This window comes from Cervus canadensis, chromosome 8 (assembly GCF_019320065.1).
Source record: "Cervus canadensis isolate Bull #8, Minnesota chromosome 8, ASM1932006v1, whole genome shotgun sequence".
Lineage (NCBI taxonomy): Eukaryota > Metazoa > Chordata > Mammalia > Artiodactyla > Cervidae > Cervus > Cervus canadensis.
In genome coordinates, this window is record NC_057393.1 from 67,869,424 (window position 1) to 67,884,429 (window position 15,006).

Genomic DNA, 15,006 nt, shown 5'->3' on the forward strand with positions numbered 1-15,006 from the left:
TGATAAGACAGGTGGACAAATTTAGACTCTAAATGTGATTCTACCAAGTATTCAACAGTGAGATGTGTCTCGGAAAGATCAAGCTGTGTGCTGGGGAGGGGATGGGTGAGCAGGAGCAGAGAAGAGACAGTCACGACGCTGCTCTGGCATCTGCACGTGTTTTCCCTACCACACTCTTCACCCTCCTTACGATCATCTGTGTACTGACATGCCTCTCTCCTCTGATAACTCAGGAGTTTCCCAGGGAAAGGAAACATGTTGAGGAGACCTTCGGAACTACCCGGTAGTCTGGAACAAAGGAGGAATTCAATGAATGCTGGGCGCAAGAATACTTTATATCAGGGTTTACAGTATATCAAGTGCTTTCGTATCCAATACGTCATTTTACCTTCAAAAGGACCCTGTCAGGGGGACATTCTTAATCCCCATTTTCCAGTTGTAGAAATTGAGGCTTCAAGAACCTAAGTGGAGCCTACCACCGTTCCCACCCCTTGGGGAGTGGGAAGGCCAGTCCCCTCTACTGTGCGGGGATCAGGCCCAAGCAAAGCTGCTGCGACTTTCTAGCTGGACAGGGAGAGACTTCTAGAAAGAGCAGGGCTCCACAGCCAGCCTGCCTCCTAACTCAAGGTGCAGCTCAGCACAGGGACAGTGATCTCAGAAGCCCAATGTCTTAGGACAGCCTGTCAAACCCAAACAGAGCCAAGAAGCTCATACAGTAAAGCAGGCTGGGGGAACAGATGACAACCTGGCCTTGAAGTGTTGAAGGAAGGGCCTTCCCCCTCTTGTTCATGTTCATGAATCATCACATGGTACAACTCCTCTCAGCAGAGATGTGGAAATCAGGGCCAGAAAAAGGGCACAGCCCAGGGCAGAGCTGAAACTGACTCTGAAGCCTCTAGGATCTCAGGTGGTACCTTCCTGGTCCTCAGATGCTCAGGAGGGGGTGTGAACAACAGCACAGATCCCGAGGCTGGCTGCAGTACCCCCCACACTGCCCAGCCAGGCAGGCAGCTGGTATGGGGCTCAGCAGACTCACATCATACGGACTGTGGCCCTTTAAGCAGCCCAGGAAGCACGGGAGCCACATCAAGACACACTTGCAGGATACTCCGTGGGAGCCAGAGTGCCCAGAACCTCACCAAACAAGGGGCCTCTTTCCTCCTGTTCATCAGATGAGCCCTGCCTGGCAGCTGGCTGGGCTGCCCTCTGTCTACCTGGGAAAGAAGCTGGGAATGGGCGGTGGGTGGAGGGAGGTAGAAAGGAAGTGGGTTCTCCTGCCTGTCTGCTCCAGAGCTCTGCAAGAACCCCAGTGTGAAAGCTGTTTTTCTTAGAGAAGGTGGGCCCAGAAGCCCAGGAGGGGAAAATGAGGGAGGGAAGCAGGGCCGGAGAAGGACAACTCCTGGCTTTGGGAGATTTGGCCAAAGTCATGGTCCTCTCAGCTTTTCTATTTCTGTTCCCTCTCCAAACAGCTCCAGATCTTTTCCTCCCCACTCTCTCTCCCTACCTCTCACATTTCCACAGTCCTTCCTCTTCCCTTAGGATACTGCCTCCAAACTCTGCTGCTCTGGCCAAACGCTGGCGTCCAACGCATCCCACATGTGCCTTCAGCTCCTAGCCCTACATCTTGGTGACAGGAGGGCACAGCACCTCTTCTGGTGGCTTCAAGCTGCAAGCCATCCGTCATAGGATGTCTATCACAGACACAGACAGAGGCTCCCAGGAGTCTGTGCTAGCAACTCCCTGGGCTCCGGAGAGTTCACGTTCACACTTGGTGTCTGACACAAGCATGCAGGACTCGGTCAGACTGGGAAGGAGATGGGGGCAGGGGTGCCAGGGTCCCAGACACCACACACTGGGCTGGATCCTGCAGACTCAGCTCAGAGGCAGGGGGAGATGCTGGAAGAGAACACAGCCTCACCAAGCCCCACTGAGCCATCCAGCCAGCAGAAGTACCCAGTGGCTCCACACTGGTCTAAACTCAAAAGTATCTGTGCCCGACGCCACCTCCTGCTCCCAACAGACATGCATAAAAAACAACTCAAGACTGGACATGCCCAAGTGAACAAGCCAGTTGTGGCAGGAGGCACCGTAACTACTGGTGATTCGGGCACTCTGACCCCTCATGGGAAGGGGCACAGCCATGGAAAATTTTCCACTCCCTCTCTCAGCAGAGCAACAGATGTGCCTGAAGTGGCTCAGCAGAGGCCTGTGAAGTGAACGTCCCAAGTGAGATGTTTTACTTGCAGAGGAAACTGGGGAACAGGCAGTAAAGGGTTAAGAAGGACTCTTGCTTAAGGGCAGAGCAGAGATTTCAACATCAGGTGCACTTCTCTTTCTTAAGGGGACTGACTCAGGAAAGAATGGGTTCAGGGTGATGAATATTATTTTAATGAGTGCTCACGTTTGCAGAGGATTCTGCCATTTATACACATGCCTTTCACATCTCATCCCATCTGGATGTCACAGAAAGGGAAGAAACGAGCCCATGGATGTCAGGTGGCTGGCATGAAGTGGGCGCTCAGTGTGGTAGTCCCCTTCTCCCAGCACAGTAAGTCAGTGAAGCAGGCAGGAAAGATATCATTATCTTCATTTTATAGCTAAGGAAACGGAGACCCATGACTCACACACAGTCACGTGGTTTGTAAGTGGCAGCTGGATCTAGACTCCAGGCCTTCCAACACCTCTTTTGGGGCTCCTCCTTATGGATTTCTATTCTTTCTCACATGTGGGAAGAACACAGGGCTGTGGATGAAGAGAACTGAGTTCAATACCTGCCATTTATTACTTGTGTGACTTTGGACAAGTTACTTAATCTCTCTGATTCTTGAGTTCCTCTTTCAAATGGGAATAATAATATTTTCGCTTCCCAGATGGCGCAGTGGTAAAGAATCCGCCTGCCGAGGCAGGAGACGTAAGAGACACAGGTTCGACCCCTGGGTTTCGAAGATCCCCTGGATTAGGAAACAGCAACCCACTCTGGTATTTTTGCCTGGAAAATTCCATGGACAGAGGAACATGGCAGACTACAGTCCATGGGACTGCAGAGTCGGACACGACTGAGCACACACGCAATACTTTCACCTCAGAAAGCTACTGGGAGGATTTTAATAATGTGTCAAAAACTCTTCCCAACCTTCCACTGAAATGACCAAAAGGGAATCCATCCCTCTCACTCGCCTGTCTAGCTCATAATCACACGTTCCTAATTCCCTTTATCTAAATATCTAGAGAAATGCATTGATTATCAGATATTACTAACCCATCGTGTAGAAAAGAAAATGAAAGGCAGGTGGTCATTTGCCTGAAATCATAGCAAATGAAAAGATTCTCACAAAAGTCCTCTGAAACGTTTGGATTGTTTTATTCTTTTCTTTTAAACTAACAGTAAGTTACATATACTTATTATTAAAAAACACAAACAATGCATAGAAGTGCTAAGAAAGAGTCTGAGTTCTTCCCTCAACCTCCCTAGAGAAGTTCCTTGCTAATACAGCTTTATGTTCTAGGGCAGTTTTCCTACTTAAACATCCACACATACAGAGCTTGGTTTTTTTATAAACACTTTCTCCCTTGAAACCTTAACTCCATCTCTGTTTCTTCTGGGAACTGCCTCTAAGACTCACACTAACAGCCAATTTAGATTTTTAGGACACTGCCTGGCTCACGGATACGGCATGGACTGAGCAGTGTAGACACCTACGTCAGACTCCAGCTTTGCCATCTTGTAGGCACCTCAGTCTTCCCATCTGTAATGTGGCTGTGTTCACCTGACCCTGACCTACGAAGGCCTTCTACTCTGCATGGTGCTTGTTCAAGTGCGGATTCTTAAGCTATCCTGTCCAGAGAAGCAGGGCAGGGGCCATCACATCCAATGCCCTCAGGAAAAATCAGAGTCTAGAGAGGCTGTTCAACTGGCCATGGTGACCACCTGGTGAGTCAGACGGTAAAGAATCTACCTGCAATGCAGGCGACCTGGGATCGATCCCTGAGTCGGGAAGATCCCCTGGAGAAGGGAATGGCTACCCACTCAGTATTCTTGCCTGGGGAATTCCACGGACAGAGGAGCCTGGAGGGCTACAGTCCATGAGGTCACAAAGAATCGGACACGACTGAGCGATGAACACTTTCGAGGTGATCACTGGTCAGCAAGAAAACTGGAGTGCACACCAAGTTCCTGGTTCTGTGTACCCTTCTTGCTCAGCCCAGGGCGAACCCAGCCCCAGGGTCAGAGAGCAGGGAGATGTGGGAAAACGGAGGCATTAATGCCACCACTCCATCCACTACAGAAGCAGTGTACAGGCTCCCTTGCCTCACCAAAAGCACACCCTCCAGCCTGATTATTCTGGAGGACTCGCTCACCCCCCAGCAGCCACCAGCGATCTGAACTCATTTCATTTTCCCTTTCACACCATCCGGGGAAAGATGCTCAAAGGCCATAGCAAACCCAAAGGTCCTGGCCTAATGGCACCCTCTGCCATGGTGGGTACCATCCCAAGTCCCGCTCTGGCAGGTCCAACCCCCTTCCTGCCTGCCCAGCCCCACCTCACCATTGAGGGTGGTGGCCCAGGAAACCTCCCTTTCTATCCTACTTTTGGCAGCTAGGCCCTGAGCAGGCAGGGCACTGGCCACAAAGAGAGACATTTCGGACGCCCTGGGTTCCCTACCAGAATCATCTGCCCCGGGCACCCTCCTGCCTTCTGCCCCACTGATGGGCCTTCCTGACAGATCCGCTTCCACTTGACTGCCTGGGCCCGTCAATGCCGCTCAATACCCCGCTCCTTTCTCCACACACACCTCCTCCAAAGGGCGGGGTGATCCACCCGCCTGGCACCAGTTGACACTCTTCTCAGCATCCCCTCGGCCCCTGTGCTCAGCGTGGAGGAAGCAACCTGCCCGGGGACAGCAGCAGTGAGTCCTCCCCGGGCACCGCAGCGACACGTGCATGGTGTGTGCCTCCCGTCAGACCGTGAGTGCCAGGGGTGCAGGGGCCACACTTCCAGGCCACTGGGGTCCCCACCCCCTCAGGAGGCTTCTCAGCTGGGCTGAATGGCTGCTCTCCTGGGTGAACAGGGGCCTCCAGTGACGCCTAACCCAGGAGGTCTTCTCGGAAGGGTTTGCTAGCTCAGATGAGGCAGGAGAGTCCTCCTCCCTGAATGACACAGCCCTTGTCCAGCACCAGCCCCTGACTCCAGCCTCACGGTGACTTGTGTGGAACCAACAGCCCCTCTGTGAGGGAGGGACTGCTCCAGGCGCTGTCCGATCCCCCCACCCCTCGCAACATCTGCACCCTGGGGTCCGGGGGCACACAAAAGCTCTACAGATAATCAGGAGTCTCCACTATTCAAGGTGGCCAGAGGCTGCTGAACACCTGAGAGAGGAAACGTGTTTAGGAAAATAAATTCCATTTTAGAGGCTTCTGAGTGAGAGCTGTGTGTGCAGACATCCCCAAAGCATCAGGGTCCCTTCGGCAGGTTCAAACACTGTCCTCAGAGGCTCCCCTTCCCAGGCCCTTGCCAAGGTTCAGATACAGCTCTCGGTCCTTTGTGCTTCTGAGCGGTTAGTTCCATTTCAGTGGGCATGGACTGAGCACCCACTAAGCACCAAGCACTGTTCATACAACACTTCTGTTTAATCACAACAAATCAGGAGGAAAATGGGATCCCCATTCTTGATTTGGAAACTGAGGTTCTGGGAACCGAGATAATAGTAAGCAGCACTGGAGGCCCTGCTGGACACTTCCACCTGCCCTGATCTAAGCAGCACACGTGCATGGTGGGCTCTGTCAGCCCCGTTTTACATGGGAGGGACTTGGGATCAAGCAGCCAAGGGGAAGGCCCGAACATCCAGCATCTAGGATCTAGGGCGGCTCTGGCTTCAGACCCCAACCTGGTGCTCCCCAGACTCCTCTTGCTAGGAGGACTGCAGGAGGCCAGAGGTCATGCCCAACGTCCTCCTGGTGACCTTGGCTCCTGCTATGAGGCACTTTCTGCTGGGCAGAGACCAAGCCCTTGCCCAGGATGAGAACACAGATGTCATACTGAACTAGCTAAAAATAAAGGAGGTACCCAGTCCCTGACCGTGAACAGAACAGCCCTGGAATGTGGCAGGGCAAGAACAACAGGCTTCATTCTGGGCCTTGTGGTCAATGGCTTGGGCTGGAGCCAGGCTCCAGACTCACAGTTTCCAACGTCTCAGGTGCCTCCAAGCAAGGGAAGAGAAGATCCGAAGTATAGACAGCTTTCCTTTACCAGGAGACATCCAGACCCTGGAGTCATAGTTCCAAAGCACTGCGGCGGGGGCGGGGGGGGAGGGGGTCGCAGAACAGTCTGGAAAGCTAAGGACCTCAAGGCCTCCTCCGGCTACACGGATTCCTCCTATAACCCTGGGCACATCACTTCCATCTGTGTTTTTCCTATCAGTAAAAGAGCATCATTGAAAACTACCCTCTCGTTGTCACATACAGTGGGCACCGGAGCTCCATGACACCATGGATTCCTCAGAATACAAGCTTTTCAGAATCCTATGGTGGCCAAGCAGAATGGCACCCAGGATTCCTGCCCAGCTCGGGGGTCTGGCCACCTACCCTCTGTTATCCAGGAAGCTGCACTCCTTCTGCAGGTGCCTACAGGTGTGCTCTGGATGAACAATGATAACACCTGGCATTTACGTAATTCAGGACACTTTCCAAGTGTTTCCATATCCATTCTCTGATTTAATAAATAGGCAGTGAGACACAAACCACCTCATCTGACAGATAAGGGAACTGAGACCCAAAGAGCTTGATGCCCACCTAACAATACTGCTTCAGCTACACGGATCCTTGAGAGAGAAAGGATTCCAGCCTCCTGGTTTTAAAGATGAGGAAATCAAGGCCCAAGGACCCCAGGAACCTACTGCTTTAAAAGAAGAGTGCCTCTGTCCAAACCTCTGAGCCATAAAATTCACTTCTAGCAGAGTGCTTCCAGCAGGAATATAATGCAAGGCACATATGTAATTTTAAATTTTCTAGTACCTACATTTTTTGAAAAGGTGACATTAATTCTAATAACATTTTATTTAACCCAATATATCCAAATTATTATTCCCACATGTAATTAATATCTTTTAAATTATCGATGAGCTATTTTATATATATTCTTTGTCATACAAAGTCTTCAAAACCCTGTATTTTATTTTCAACAGCACAGCTCAAACCAGACTTGCCACATTTTAAGTGCTCAATAGCCACACATGGCTAGTGGCTCTTGTTCTGGACAGCAGGGCTCTAGCACTCCAGTCACATCTCCATCATGGAGCCTTGAGTGACAATTTCTGCTGGGAGGCCACTGCCAAGCACGGCTGTGGAAGCCTAAAGCCCTGGACCAAAGTCCTGGATCTGCATGAGGAGTGAGAGCTACTCACTAGGGTCTGGCACACCTGTGCCCCATCCCAGCTCTGGCCAACAAAGATCATGTCAATTCCACTTCCTGAGGCTTCCCTGCCCCACATGGAAGAGGTAGGAAGAAATACGTACATTCAAGCTTGCCGGAAGGGCTCCACCAAATCAAGCATGTAAAATTATTTCGAAAATGAAACAGAACTTAGCAAATGTGAGGCAGTGTCTTTGTTACAATGATGGCCTGGAGTCTCCTACTTGATTCATCGCACCCACCCTGGCAGGGTCCTGGAAGGCACTGGGGGACATCAGAGAAATGAGGTCAGATTGAATAACAAGGCTGCAGACGAACCCCACGCATCAGTCAATCAAGGAAAGCAGCTGCTTACAGAAGGGCCAGGCAGACGTTGGGAGAGAAAGCAAGATTGATAACGCCTTACAGGGAGCATAGGGAGGTCTTGCAAGGTGAGCACTGGCTGCCCCAAATGTCCTCTTTTACATGCAAACAGGATGGAGGGAGAAGGACAAATGGACAAGGGGTACAGAGAGAAATTTGAAAACCAGAGAAAATCCCTAACATTCATTGTAAAAGACTTTATTGGGTCAATTTCCTTCCCAGGTGGAAGGAGTTGGTCAACACTGAGCAGCATGGGGGTGGAGGGGTGGGGCGTGGAGAGGTGAGGGGTGGAGGGTGGCGACGGGCAGGCACAAACCAGGGTGCTGGTGCTGGGGAGGATGGGGAGGAAGGGGAGACGGGAGTCAGGGGGATTTTGAGGAGTCTATGCCCAGCTCTGCCTTGTCCCCAGTTCTTTCCTCCTTTGAATCTGTTTCCCTCAATAGCAAAATGAGAGTTGGATGTGTTATGGTAGAAAGAACATGGGTTTCTGAGTTAGGGGAGCTGACAGTGTTTCTATCACTCACAAGCCATGCGGTCAGCAAGTCCCTCCACCACTTGGAGCCTCGGTTCCTTCATTTCCTTCCTCGGGGGGACAGAAGCAGGGTCTCTTCCAGCAAGTCCACTTTTATACACATACCCAAGAGATGAAAGTATGTCCACACAGGGAAAACTGCTCACAGCAGCATTACCATAACAGCCTCAAAGTGGAAACAACACAAACATCCTGACCTAACAAATGTGTAAACAAAATGTGGTATGTAAGCACAAATGAATATTACTCAGCAATAAAAAGAATTTAAGTACACGCACTTATGAGTACATATGTATGAATGAACCGTAAAAACATGCTAACTGAAAGAAACCACACACAAAGGTCACATTATTACATAATTCTGTTCATAAGAAATGTTCAGAAGAAGTAAACTCATTAAAAAAAGAAACAGATTAGTAGATACCAAGGCGTAGGGAGCAATGGGGAGTTACTGCTTAACAGGTACAGAGTTTCTCCTGGGGTTGATGAAAATGTTCTGCAATGAGATGGTGGTGACAGATGCACAAGTTCATGAATGTATTAGACACCACAGACTTGCACTCTTTACAATGTGAAGTTTTGTGAGATGTGAATTATATCTCAGGGTAAAAAAAAGCAGGGGTTCTGCCAGCAGACTTGATGGGTCTGCATGCTGACTCTTCTGTTTATACCTGAGCCTCAGGGTTCTCATCCAAAAGCAGTGATCATAAGCGATCCCCACTAACAGAGGAGCTGGGGGGATGTAATGCCTTTGGTGCAGCAAACAGGACAGGCATCACAAGTTGGCTTCGGTTAGTATTGTGACTATTGATGGTTAAATAAGAACCATTTTAGGAAAGACAGGCCGCTAGCAGGCATTCAATGCGACCTTCCCTCCAAGGTCTCCTCAACGCCTCGGCGCCTGCAAGCCAGTAACTAAGCGTGGAATTGGATGAACATGATCCGACATTTTCTGCCTCTCACAGGGCTCACAAGACCTGCTTCTATTTGCGAAGGGCTGGGCTGCAGACTTCACATTTGTTTCCCTGCCGCGGGGGACACAGCCACCCTCTCCTTTTAGGGAAGATAGTCTGAGTCTGCCAGCTTTGAGCGTTCTCTAACAGAGAAACGTTTAGGGGGCTGATAAGCCAGCCCTGCCCACCCAGATCCACCCAGGAAAAGACAGGACGCGCGGGCAAAAGCACACTTGTGTGTTTCAATTCCCAGGAAAGTTTACAAGATTCACGCTAGAGCACAAGGGGACACAGAGAGTCCTCACAAGCTTGTCCTTGCACCCTCCACCCCCTCCGCATGCATTGTGGAAACAGCCGAGGAGGCGGGCACTGCTCACAATGAGTTTTCAGCCTCAGTCAGTAATACTCTGGCAGCAAGGGCTCCCTTCGTAAGGCAAACTAGGAAATGGCTATTTTTAAACCAAGCTCAAATGCTGTCATGTGCGTGGAAATGTCTGGGAAGAAACAGTCTGTTTTAAAATTGTCTATTAAAAATTTTAAAGGTTTTACTGCACCAAGAATTGGCCGTGGAACCACAGGAATCTGTACAAAACTTTTTTTGTTTTGTTTTTTCTATTTTTTTAACTTTTTATTTTTTATAGGGGTATAGCCAATTAACAGTGTTGTGATAGTTTCAGGTGCTCAGCTATACACATACATGTTCTCCCACAAACTCCCCTCCCATCCAGGCTGCCACATAACATCGAGCAGAGCTCCTTGTGCTATACAGTAGGTCCTTGTTGGTTAGCCATTTTAAATATAGCAGTGCGTCCATGTCCAACTCTAAGTTCCCAGCTATCCCTTCCCCACTTCCTCCCCCTGGCAACCGTAAGTTCAGAACCTGTACAAAACTTCTAACTGGAAGCCTGATCACGAAGGCAACCTAGCAAAACATTAAAAATGGGAAGATATACACACTCTTCCGCCAAGCAATTTCAGCCCTAGAAACACAGCCTAGAGCAACTTCTTTGTGGACAGAGGATCCCTATGGCACTGCAATTTAAAAAATCAGAAATTCAAAAGCACACCAAAAGAACTGATAAACTAGTTTAGTGTGTTCACACAATGTAAGAGCAGTTTAAATTGATGAAACAGAGGTACATGGATCAACATGGAAGAGTCTCAAATATACAATGTTGAGCTTTTAAAGAAGGCCAGTTGCAGAAGGATACAAACAGAATAAATAACACCATTTACAAAAGGTTCAAGCCATATAAAGTAACAGTACACAGTGCTTAACAGATACATGATATGTAATAAAAAAATTAAACATGCAGGAAATGATAAACACAAAATTTAGGACAGAGGTCACCTCTGGGAGGAGAAATGAATGGGACTGAAGAAGGGCATAGAAGCAGTTTCAGTTGTATATCTGTAATAAAATTGCAATTGTGTCTGTTACTTTTCAAGCTATGCAATGGATACACAAGTGTTTGTTATATTAGCTTCAATATTTTTTATGCACCTTGAATATTTCAGAATAAAAAATTAACTCTTATGTACTGATTGGTGGGGGGAGAGAATTAAAATACAGATTCCAAGTTAAATCACTAAAAACAACAGCCCTCTGGACCCCATTCCAGGTTTTCTAAGACCTTGAGAAAGTTACTTATCTCCTCTGGGCCTCCAGCCAGTCCCTGTTTCTAAAAGGGGAATAAAATCTCTGCCTTCTGTCCACAGGCAGCAGGATGTGCAGGGAAGGAGCAGTGAGGGGGACGGAGCCGCCCTGGGACGCTCGGGGATAACACTTCCTGCCGTGACAACCTCACTGAGGTTTCTGAAAGATCAGATGAAAGCACACACATGCCTAAGTGGGTGTCAGTATGTCTGTGTGTACTGTTAGATACAGACAGACATATATATCTACACACACAATCGATATCTGATAGGGCTTCCCAGGTGGTGCTAGTGGTAAAGAACCTGCCAGTCAATGCAGATGTTAAGAGACAGGTTTGATCCCTGGGTTGGGAAGATCTCCTGGAGGAGGGCAGGACAACACACTCTAGTATTCTTGACTGGAGAATCCCATGAACAGAAGAGCCTGGCAGGCTACGGTTCACAGGGTCACAAAGAGTCGGACACAACTGAAGCGACTTAACACATATGCACGTGGCGCCCAGAAGGTGTTTTAAAAATAGAACCATTTAAAAAAAGAGAAGGCAAAACTACATTTTGGTAACTATCCATTTGACTCACTCTTAGGAAGTTTTTAAGTATAATATTCCCATTTGTACATTTAGAGTCTAGCTTCCCCGCCACACCACCCCCAACTCCCCCCCACCCCTGCTACAGCGCATGTGTAATCTTAGTTCCCTGACCAGGGATCAAACCAGGGCCCTTGGCAGTGAAAGTATGGAGTACTAATCACAAGACGGTCAGGGAATTCCCTAGAGCCTGACTTTAAGCAACTCCTAGGCTAGTGATTTCCCACCCAAAGATCTGACCATGGCCCCCAGAGTTCTCATAGCATTCTATGCTTTGCACTTATCATATGTCAGCAGATAATTATTTATACTCCATGAGAAAACAGGGACTATTTCTTCCAGGTTTATAGTCATCACTCCAGCCTAGCACAGTACTCTGCACATAATAAAGAACTCAAACATTTTCTGAGGAAATGACTGCACTCCCATGATCAGATTTGACTCTAAAGGTCCTCAAATCAATTAAGCAGATGCTGGCGGTCTAGCCAGGACTACTTCCTGGGCACAGAGGTGTATGTTGGCCTCTCCAGCATCTCCCCCAGGGCCTCCTCAGGCATGTTCAGAGCTGACTCCAGTCGCTAATTCTACCAGGCAGGAACCCCTGACTACAGGAACACAGTCCTTCTAGGAGAAAGCTGCCCATGCTTTCTCCAGAAAACAGGAGGAGTGTGGGAGGACGGCACGGCACGGCCAGATGTGAAAGTCCCTCATACCCACCCGCACTCCCAGTTTATTCCCTCACGACAATCCCAAACTGTCAAATCAAAGGAAGTGTTGGGGATTTTCTGGGTGGAGAACTCCAAGGAACTTCCGAAGGGTAGAGGGGACAGGGGCTGTGTAATGAAGATTCCCCAGGGAATGAGGCTCTTACTGGGTATTTGCATTAACACTAGATCAAAAGGTGCAAGTGATGGTTTTCTATCACTTCTCTCTCACTCCCCCCACCCCACCCCCAATCAAAAAGGAAACAGCCATTTTTTAACTGCTTGCTTTTGCCACTGGGACACTTGGGCCTCAGGGAACTAGAACTCGGCAGCCCGCTAACTGCTAAGCATACTCTCCTCCGTCTTTGCGAACCAAGCACTAGAGGACTTTGGACAAATCACACTTGTTGCTCATCTGCCTATGGGAATTCCGTCAGAGCATGGGGATCCCTCCCAGGGAAAATCCACTGGCATTTGTCACCATTCTGACAACCCTGGAGGTAAGGAAGTCTAGCCTTTCTTTAGAGGCCAAGTTCTAACCTTGCAGGGCCCATCTTCCTTTCCTGAAGGAATAGAGCCCTATGTAACCCTCCACCTTTCTTCAGGCTTTTAATGGCTAACCCAAGTGGAGGAAGCAGGCGAGAGGAGAGGTATGTTAAAAGCTGCTTGGAATTCAAAAGACACAGGCTCTAGCTGCAGAATTAACAGATGGCTAGAACTCTGATGGATGGAATGCACACAAGCATCCTTCTCCTCCCAAAAGCAACAGAAGAGTAAAAGGGATATCCACGTTTTGTACTTTTGTACATTAGACTGAAGTCAGTCTAATGCCAGGGCACACTTTTCACTGCACCCCATCATCTAACACTATGCATACGCAGTATGGAAAACAGCGATCCATGCTGGGAAGCCAGATGCTTGGAGCATTTCAACACAGAATGTATTTATGAGGTTGAATTACTGATGTCCCATAAGCAATGGGGAGAGAAAAGATACCCTTTCATGATCACTTTGGTATCCCAAGCAATCCCATAAACCTTCACTGGCACCATCTCCCCTTTCCCACCCCCAGGATAGAAGAGCAAGGAGATGGATGAGGATTTCTGGGGGATGCCAGAGCTGTCTCCAGTGCTCCAGAGGCCACCTAGGGCTGAATCATCATGGCTTGTCTTCACTGGGTCCTCATCCGGCTGCAAGTAGGGCCCAGCTCCACAGGAAGAACAGGGCTTGGAGTCCTGCAAGTGGAGGACTTACCTTGAACCCTACGGTAAGTGGTCTCTAATAATCCTGAGTCCCAGGAGAACAGACGCGCTCCCTTGTTGGAACTCCAAAGTCAGGTTGACTTTGCTGTCCAGCCCACCTTATCCCAGCAATAATGTCACTCACTTTGGGTGTGGGTCAGGAGCATCTGCCAGGCTCGGCAATGATAAAATGGGCGTCCTTCCCTACAGCTTAGGCTGTTTCTTAAAAACTTGGTGCCAAAGCTGGTAGAAGAGAGAGATACACCTTTCACACCTGCCAGCTGACAGTTTTTTATGTTAGAAGTCAGGGGAGGGAGATGTGTCCTTGTGCAAGAACACACACGCCACAAGCATACAAGTCAAGACCTCCATCCGACTCAAAAGAGCAGTTTCTTATTTGAGCTCCCTTGGGCTGGCTGGAAATTACAGCTTAAGAAAGCGGTCACGTAGAGGGATAAAAAAAAAAAAAAATTCCATTCAGACGTACCGCTCCAGACCTGAGGCCTATGAGCAAAGTTTCCGGTGGCCTCCGCGCCCCTCCCTGTTTCAGGAAGCCATGCGGGTCGCTCGGTCCTCAGATGAAGGGAGCAGCCGCAATAGCTGGGAGAGCTGGGGTGACAGTTTTCCCGGACCCCCGACGCCCTCCACCGGGAACCCCAAATAGAGGATGCCTGGCCTCCAGCCAGCACCCCCGCCTGCCGCGCACTCACCTCCCCAGCATCTCTGTGATCACTCCGCCCACGGCGCTAGGACCGTACCAAACAGGCCCTGCGGACCAGCCCACCAGTCCCCACATGGCCACCTCCCCGCATGGCCCGGGGGCCCATTTGACTTCCACAGCCCGTTTCAAGGACACTGCAGCAGGCAGCCCAGTCTCGAGGGTCTTTCCCCAACATATACACAGACGGCCCCAGGAAGAATCGAAGGGCGAAGACTTCCCCACCGCCCGACAATCCAACCAGTGCTGGCCTGAGGGAGGCTGGGCGCGGGAGGATGGAGGCGGCTGCGGCGGCGAGCGGATGCCGGAATGCAAGGCTGCGGGCAGAGCGCCGGACGGCGGCAGCGGCCCCGGCTCACCTTTTTGACTTGGTCATCCTTCAGTTCGGTGAAGTAATAAGCTAGGAGCTGCGCGGCGATCATGCTGGCGGTCGGGGGCTCGGGGCGACAGGCGGGCGGCCGGCGTCTGTCCTCCGCAGCCCGGGCGAACAGTGGTCCTCTGGCGGCTGCTCCGCGGCTCCTCCTCCTCCTCCGGCGGCTCCTCCCCCACGACCAGGAGCGCGGCTCCGGCTCACGCGCTCCCGGTCTGCGCGCTCCCGTCCGCGCGAGGGTGACAGTCGCCAGCCGGCCCACCTCCTCTGCGCCCATTGGCTGCCGCGCGCCTCGGCTGCGCCCGGCGGCGGCGGGCGGGCCAGGACCCGGGGGGCGCGGCGGCCGCTCCTCCCAGCGTCTGAAAGAGGGCGGGCGACGCTGCGAAATCCCCCACGGCCGGGCATCTCCCGGCACGTCCCCCACGTAGGGAGCCGGCGCAGGGGCGGGAGGTTTTGTCGCGCGGGCACCGCCA

The 15,006-nt window shown here is 50.5% G+C and overlaps 1 protein-coding gene across 1 annotated transcript in view; it reads right to left on the reverse strand.

The window, feature by feature from the left end:
• HK1 (hexokinase 1) overlaps positions 1–14,714 on the reverse strand; it is a 68,494-nt gene extending 53,780 nt beyond the window's left edge. The window contains exon 1 of the mRNA XM_043476741.1: positions 14,523–14,714. Coding sequence (XP_043332676.1) covers positions 14,523–14,585 — 63 coding nt within the window. The 5' untranslated portion in view covers positions 14,586–14,714. The remainder of the gene's footprint in view (positions 1–14,522) is intronic.
• Positions 14,715–15,006: the final 292 nt, after the last annotated feature.